Source organism: Belonocnema kinseyi, chromosome 4 (genome assembly GCF_010883055.1).
Source record: "Belonocnema kinseyi isolate 2016_QV_RU_SX_M_011 chromosome 4, B_treatae_v1, whole genome shotgun sequence".
Classification (NCBI taxonomy): Eukaryota; Metazoa; Arthropoda; class Insecta; order Hymenoptera; family Cynipidae; genus Belonocnema; species Belonocnema kinseyi.
The window spans coordinates 87,630,916-87,639,689 of record NC_046660.1 but is presented as its reverse complement, the minus strand read 5'-3'; the positions used below and the strand labels follow the sequence as shown (position 1 = coordinate 87,639,689).

Here is an 8,774-nt window from a genome sequence, read left to right as displayed (position 1 = left end):
TTCTGAGGTCGGATTCGGATTCAGCGCAGCAAAAACCTTTGGGTATACTAGGTCTGGTCTCTGGTTCCGGACCTTTGTCAAATTTTGTCGGCCTGTGTTATCTAATGACCTACATTTCTTTGCATTATTTTGTTAAAGGAAATAATATTTTAACAGGTGTTGTGTTTGCTATCGATAGATATATAATAAATATTCACCAAACAAGAACCCATGGCCTCGCCCTTCTGACCTACATTTGATAGGGCAGAAAAGGCGTAAGTAATCGAGACCCCCTCCCCGCTCTCCCATCTTTATACGAAAGGGGCAGAGAGTGAGAGCAGGTAAAGGATTGGTATTATCCTTCTTTTTGTTTAAAAGAACAAACTGCTCGTTTATCGTCACTGCTAATTAAAGGAAATAATAGGATATGTTTTGGAACGACCTCCCCTGTCATATAATAGATTTTGGAATCTGAAAACGGCCTTTTGAAGATGAAAGAAGCTTCACGAACTTCCCTTCATCGCGACTACGTTCTGATAATGTTGATAATCCGGCTCGATGTAGTATGCTTTGTCGAGTAATAAATAAAGCCCTTTTTATGAATCACGAATTTACTATTTACTACTTATATTAAATGAAACATATCGATTCAAATATGTAATATTTATTAATATTTACAAGATGTACGACTCAAGTCGGCAGAGGTTGGCTTACAAGTGAGGGTCCGATTTTTCACATAATCGCTGCCCGGCTCTCTTTCTTATCGTAGAAGAAGGGGAAAAAGGTAAATGTTTAGGAAAACCAAGGCTTCGTTTTTGGTCACAGAAACCACTCATAATATAAACAATCATATAACAACTTTCGTACATTTAAAGATTTTAGATACTGCGAGTGGTTCCATCCGTATAATGGACCAGACCTAATAAAAATGCTTCGACTTGAGTTCGACTTGAATTGCCATCAATCAAGACATTCTGGAGTCGAAAAGGTCGACTTGTGCATTTCTCAATTTTGAGACGGAGCCAGACATTAATTTATGTCTTGAAGACATATATATATATATATATATATATATACACTTTAGAGTGTATTGTCTTCAAATTTTATTATAAAATTCCAAAAACTGTAGATGCATTGACCAGCGAGAGTCCAAAAATTAATTACAGATCGGCTTCAGAAAAAAACATCATTATCATATATCTCATATTATCATAATAGATATCTCAAAAACTGTAAAAAATACAACTTTTTGCAAGATGGAAAAAGATACACCATCTAATTGCTGATAAGAATTGATTCTTCAAAAACAAAATTGTCAAATTGCGATTTTTAGTTGCCAGGGGCCAAACTCCCCTCAACTTTACCGAGTTATATCCCGTTCTGGAATCTGGGTGCTCAATTGCGAAAATTATTGCTTACTCTTTTAGCGATTTCATTTTCTAACCAATTAGTTAACTATTCATGCCGATTTTTTAAAATGTTTTACGAATCGTTTGTCATTTACGTGGGTCTAGTTCTGAACAAAAATAAATTAAGGTGAAATAGATTAACTGTGTAATTAATTCTTGTTTTTCTACCTTATGAGAGTAACTTGTAAACATTTTAGGACCGAGAAACTCATTAAAAATCACGGCATTTCAAATACACAATAAATATTTTATTTATCAAACGTTCAGCAGTAATTCGAAAAAAATACTATACTTAATGTGTCACAAAACATCAAGATGTCAACCTCTTTACTCGCCTTCCCCTTCCAGCTCTACTATGGCTTAGCGCTGTAATGTAACAGATTTCTGCTTTATCGGCAGAAATGGTTATTTTTGAGCGCCAAATTGAGATTCGTTTGAAAATAGATAACATACAATAGGGAGAATAGATATTTAGTTAGTTAGCAAATGCGAGTGGCGGTTCGATTAGTCCTAGTGGGAACACGATAAATATATGATAATTGTACACATCTATATAGAGACTTCTTTGTTAAAAAGTAAAGTTAAAATTTCCAGAAAGGACTAATCACAGCGTTTTAGAAATTTGTTCAGAATAGTGCGTATTGAGAACCTTTGAGTCAAAATGACCCCTTTAGAGGCGTATTCTAAAGAGAAAAAGCAATTATCATATTTATAAATTGTAAATTCCTGTACGTAATTGGCATTGAGATTTCTTATTCTTCCTGTCTAAGGCAATCGTCATCGTGGCCACCATAAATAATAAGGCGTGTCATTGGGTGACTCACGAGTGGATGGCCTGTAACTTCCACGTGGGTGGGGTTTTGAGGTTAAAAGGGGGATCAGAAGAAGCTTATTGGTCATTTTACTCAAAAGGTGGACTAAATGTGAGAAATGTATAGAGAAAAGAGGATTTTGGGTTGCTGTGTTGGACCTATCGAACCGTGGATCGTCAGTTAGATAAATCAGTAAGATCGAATTAGACTGTTGCAAATAAAATGCGAATTGAATTCAAATCTTTGTAATTTATTTTGCTTTTTCCTGATGAACATAAATTTAATTAACTTGTTCCAAAATGAAATTAGTATTATAAAAATTACGCCAAAAAGGAGTTAAAGTTCTAACCTCTTTACGTGAAAAGGGCTATTTAGGAGAATTCAACGTTGCTGATAGGAGAGTTCATCGAATAAAGTTTCGCATTTTAAAGTTTAGCGCACTTTGGAGGAAGGCGTGGAACAGTAAGTGACATTTAGCAGCAACTGAATTTTACGTGTCTTAGCAAATTTAAATTGAACTAATACCTGAATAATTAATCTTACCATACTGCACAGTCATTTATTTTGGTGATAGTGACTTGACTAACTTACTAGTTCCACGATTTATCCTTCTTATTTTTTCAATTAAATCTGAAAATGTTAAGCAAATTCGTTCTTTTTGAAATCATTCTATTTTTCACGTTTTTCGTTTTCATAATTATTACGGGGGGAGCAATAAAAAGTATGTGAAATCAAAAAAATCGAATGGTGCCGAAACTTTGCCCTTTTGAAAGATTGAAATAGTCTACAAATTTTTTATTGTTCAATGTATGTCTCTCTTTTTGATTAAAATGTTTTAATGTACAGTTTTGCGAGAATTAATGTGTGCTTTTCAAAAATTATGATTATGATTTAAAAAATTCGGGAACAGGCTTACGTTCAGGTAACGTACGGGAACAGGCTTACGTTTCAATCAGTTTTTCTATTAAAAGATTTTTTCAAAATTTGTCGATACACCTTACCGACTGCGAGTAAAGCCACCCACGCTTCAACTTGACAGACTGTACGACCGAAGAATGTGGTTCCGCGGTTGTAGGAAGAATGTCTGTTGATGCATGGTGGAATGATGGAACGCAGACTGCCTAAAAAGCGAAGAAAGAAGTTTACAGGAAAGCTTTAAACATCGCAGGTCTTAGCGATGACGAAATAAATAATCGTATGAATGTTGACGAACACAAAAAGAGGATAGTCAAACGATTAGTTAAAGAAAGTAAACATAAAATTAGAGCAGAAGAAAAGAAGATAACACAAAAAGACTTGGGAGGAAGCAAGAAACTGCTTTATAAAAAATGACGGGAAATAAAAGAACAGAATTTTTCCACGTGAGAAATAGTAATGGGGAAGTGCTATATGATGCAGACAGGATACTAGGCGCTTTCCTGAAAGAGTACGGAGTCAATGGATGGCTCTTACAAGCTATAAAAACAATATATATGTGGGAATGGGAAATTGAGTGACTTTTTCGATATTATTCAAGAAGTTAGACAAGGACACGTTATTTCGTAATGTTTATTTATATTATTAATGGACAGGTCTTTAAGAATGGCTTTTTCCAACGAAGAAGGTGTGGATCTCGAAACAGTAAAGGTACGTGGATTAGCGTTAGCAGATGAGAAAGTTGTTATGGCAGAGGAAATCGATGACTTGTAAATAATGTTGAATAAACTGAATGCAAGCATAAAGAGCATGGGTCTCAAAGTTAACGCAAATGAAACAAAAACTATGGTGTTCGAAGGAAAGAGTAAGAAAACAATATGAAACATTGTATGAAATGATAAGAGAATTGAACAAGTTGATAATATATTCACCTATTAAGTAAAAGATAAGAGTAAAATGAACGAAATTGATATGAGATTCTTGTGCATAATGTGCTTGAAAACTCTGATCGACAAAGTGAATAAAGAGATAATTCTCAAAGAATGTGGTGCAAAAGAGACGCTAGCAGACACATGGAAAAGAAACCGGTTAAGCTGGTTCGGGCACGTTTAGAGAATGTCAAATGAACGACTAACAAAACAAATTTATCAAGATTAAGTGAATGGCAGCGTGCCTAGAAGCAGACTGCGGAAAGACTGGTTAGAATGTGTGAATGAGACCCTAGTTGAAGAGACATGAGAAGCCAGAGAATCCCGAGAGCCTCCATAAAAAAATGCATAGACGTAAACGAAGCTAAAGAAGTATGCCAGGACAGTGAATATTGGCGGAAAATAGTTAATAAAAAGATTTTAAGTAGAGTGAATGATGCCTGAAACCTTTGCTCGGGGTGGTCGCTAGAGAGATTGATCAGCAACCTGGGTAGGATCAGTGTTGCGGAACATACTAGTTATTTAAAGAAATAACGCAAGAATTCTAGATCAATCTAAAAATCCCATATCCCTTCCTCACATTACTCTTTTTTCCACCGAGTGAGTCACACCTACCCTAAAAGGCAAATGGTTTAATGGTTTAATAATAATAATAATAATAACAATACCGAAGGTGTTCACCCTACCAAAGGTGTTCCGCTAAACCGTAGGTGTTCCGCGTTGATGTCGCAGTAGGGCTTGACCTTTCCGCTCATGACTTTGACAGCTATATTGGCGGTAGCATTGCTACTGACAGGGTTCCCCATGCTTTTGTCCTGGATTCACTAAGGAAGATCAGGTTGGATATGGATGTCAGCAAATTAGGTCCATTAACTCAATATCAAAAAGAAAATATAACCAGAAAGCTGATAAACCATGTTACTGAGATCATCCACCCTCGGCACCTCGAGACATAAACACCAGCAATATTGGATGAAATTTTAGATTCTCAACGACAAGGATTTGATGTTCTTACTGCCAGACTGCTTCAGTACAAGACGAGTAGTTCAGAAAGGCAACAAAATCAAAACTTTCAGACAAATGAAGAAGGTTCTATCGTGAACTGAGAGTAAAGCCAAATAACCAGAAAGGCACCGAAGTCCCTCCATTGGAAGATATGACTAATTACTGGTCACGTGTCTGGTGAAAAATGAACAGATGCAATTTGGACACTGTGTGGTTAAAACTGGAGGAAGCAAGGGCAAGCAATAGTGAGGCATCTAATATTTGGCTAAGAAAGGGTATTCTGTATCCAGAGATGGAAAGATTCGTCATTGCAATACAGGGCAAGGTTGTCAGCACCAGGAATTATCGCAAACACGTGTTACATCAAGACGTGGTTGATCGGTGCCGATTATGTGTTGATATCAACGAATCCATGGAGCACATTATTGATGGCTTTCACGTAATGGCTCAGAGAGAATATACGCACAGACATAATGATGTAGCGGGCATTATACATCAACAACTTGCCCTAAAACTAGGATTTTTAAAAGAATGGATGCTTTTCTATAGATACATTCAAATGAACGTTTTAAAAAGCGAAGAATGCATCTTATACTGGGATGTTACTATTAAAACGGATCATTACATCTGGGCCAATTAACCGAAATTTGCAGGCAAACGATACAATCAAGATCCACAAGTATAACGAGTGAAGGCATGAAGTAAAGGCCATATGGAGAAATGTGAATCATGCATCTATTTATCCCATTGTGATTTAGGCTACAGGCAATGTGCACGCAAGATGCATCACACATCTTGAACATTTAGGAGTCGGTTGGGTATTGGCAGCAGCTCGGAAGGCGGTTTTATTAAACACCTGTCGCATTGTAAGAAACTTCTTTGACCATTAGGAAGCGAGCAAATTAAAACCCGTGGAGTGGCAGATGGTAGCTCTAAGAAAGCACTTAGAGGTGACTGTTGTCACCTCCAAAGCTCGTGGCCGCTCTTAATTGTATACCTACATCATTATCGCAGACGGTTTCAAGCATCGTATTAAATTATTTGAATTAACTTATAACATTCTAATCTCAACAGTCACTAGACTTAGTCCGTGGCTATGATGGAAAACCGGGTTCACCCGAGTAAAAGTTTAATAAAACATATAATAAATTCAACTCGGTGGCTGAAAGCGCCTCGGTGGCTCAGTTGGTTAGAACACTCGGACTTCACCTCAGAGGTCCGGGGTTCGATCCCTAAGCCGGTACCTCTGGAAATTTTTCTATGTACCTTTACCGAGGTTCTGGTGTTTCGGAACCCACCTTAGCTGTAGCTCCCCCCCATGTACTTGACTGCAACCCAGTCTGTCATGATGGGGTAAAAACCAGGCTTTGTCCAATATGTCATGGCAGACTGCTCTCATCAGATCACTTGATTGCATTATAAAAATGCGTCCGTGACTGATGATATATACCGCGACAGCCCCGTGTAAAATTATCAAATATAAATACAACTTTAACCAAAAATGCCTTCGATATGTTGGGCAGTAACCATCTTAAGCCTGTAACAACATTTCAATGACATTTAAATTCAGCTTAAATAATTAATAGAATTATATATAAAATGTTAAACAAAGTATCTAAGCTTACCAAAAATATTGGAGCTACGCTCACCAAATTTCGGTGAACCTTGCTACGATAGATTTAAAAATTTCGAGTTTCATTTGTAAATTGTTCTTAGTAAAATTGAGACTAACTAGACATATATTGAATACTTTTTTAAAAACTTTCTCAAAGAATTTCACAAAAGTATAGTACTTAGGTTTAACGTGCCAGTTATATTATACTTTCCTAGCACGGAAACATTTAGTTTACCACAATATCATTGCTACTGAATTTTTTGATATCTTAGGTAAATAGGGAAGTGTTTCTCTTTCAAAACTTCCTACCATATATCCAACCAGAGAGTTCCTTTTACTTGTTTTTCAATTAATGAATTGGTAACATTTGATATACTAATTTTTATTTCGTCTCCAACTCTAAGCGTAATAACATTTTGTTTGCAAAAAAATATGATGGTTAGTGGAACTTGCATTTCGAGTAATAATTTATATCACAAATGCCTAATTTAAATCTACTTGAGTTCATTTCTCAAGATTTAAGGGTATATTGGTACTTGAAAAATATTCTTAAAATGGGATTTTCAACAAGCTATTAAAATATTTTAGGCTGTTAAATAAATAAAATGCAAAAACGTCTTTTTACTTTTATAAGTTTGTAAGGTTCTTGGCAACAATAAAATAAATTTATTTACTTATGGTTCGGCAAATGCATATTTCACTCATTTTTCATGTTCTAATGATAATAAATTACAATTTCTTGGTGACATTTAAAATCAGAATATAATGCAAAAAGGAACAATAATTAACTTAATTAAAAAAATATATATTTATCTTGTTTTGTTCGCTTACGCCTTAATTAAACCTATGAAACTACAGCTTATGACAGAAAATACTAATCTTTTAAAATGTATTTTGTCATTTTAATAATAATTATAGTATCATTTTTTCTAATGATTGAAAAAATATCGCAGAATCAAACATAATTTAAACAAGTATTTAATATCCTTCAACAGTATTCGTTTTTTTTATTTCTGATTCTCTCACACGAGAACTTTGTTTAAACAGTTAGAAGGCAGTGTTTTTAAATTTTAGACAGGCTATGTCATGTTTACGATTTCACAATATGACTATCTTCTTCTAAATTTCTGTAACTGTTTGGTAACAATATGCATATAAATTGCATAAAAAATTATTCTCGTGTAGTGTGAAAATTATATTTGCAAATAACTAAAAACTTGTAAAGGGATTCATAAGGACTTTAAAAATTACCTAATCCTTTGAGAAACTCTCTACCCTGCCTAGAAAAAGTAGTTCTTCTACAGAAATTGTGTATAAACTCTAAAAAAAAATTATTGAATTTTGTTCAGTTTTTTATAGAGTGATTATTATACTTAATCATAAAGAATGGCCACATTTGAAATTGTATTTTACATACAAACGAACGAGTTTCGCAATTAACACCTTCTGCACCTCAAGTAAGGCAAAAAATCGATTAAAAAGTTAACGATTTCCAAAAATAAACTAGAAGTATTCAAGAATAAATATAATTATACATATACATAATTATAAATAATTAAATTTTAACTTGGTAATAGGAATAAAATTTGGCTTAGAAATTTGTATTTTGCTTTATTTCATGGTATCTGGTGCAAATATGCGAAAATAGCTATTTGAAAATATCATCAATTTAGTTGTAAAATACAATTGTGAATATCAAGCTGAAATTTTAAATAATCACAAGCTTATTTTATTAAAGTCGATTTCTGAAAAAATTTATTAATTCTTTAGTGTTTCAGTTTCTAATCAATAAGTGAAATTTTTTGCGCATTGCTTTTGATCTAGAATTTTTTATATTTAGAATGATATAAATCCCTTGTTTTTGGAGTTGTTTTTTGGAGTCTTACAAGTTATCTATTTTTATGTATAATAGGGTAAAGTGACGAACAGTGATTTGGAATTTGAACACTCTGATAATGCCGAAACGTTATGTCAGAGAGGGTGTTAGATTTGTGTAAAATGATAGCCCCCCCCCCCATGTTTATTAAATATTCTCGTTTTGAGGCCCGCTGAACCAGAAAAAATAGGTTTTTACGAATTTATGCCTGTATGTATGTTTTGGAAGAATTAA

The 8,774-nt window shown here is 34.3% G+C and overlaps 1 protein-coding gene across 1 annotated transcript in view; it reads right to left on the bottom strand.

Annotated features, from left to right (window-relative positions):
- LOC117170995 (probable chitinase 10) overlaps positions 1–4,850 on the bottom strand; it is a 33,549-nt gene extending 28,699 nt beyond the window's left edge. Inside the window, exon 1 of the mRNA XM_033358040.1 lies at positions 4,731–4,850. Coding sequence (XP_033213931.1) covers positions 4,731–4,850 — 120 coding nt within the window. The remainder of the gene's footprint in view (positions 1–4,730) is intronic.
- Positions 4,851–8,774: the final 3,924 nt, after the last annotated feature.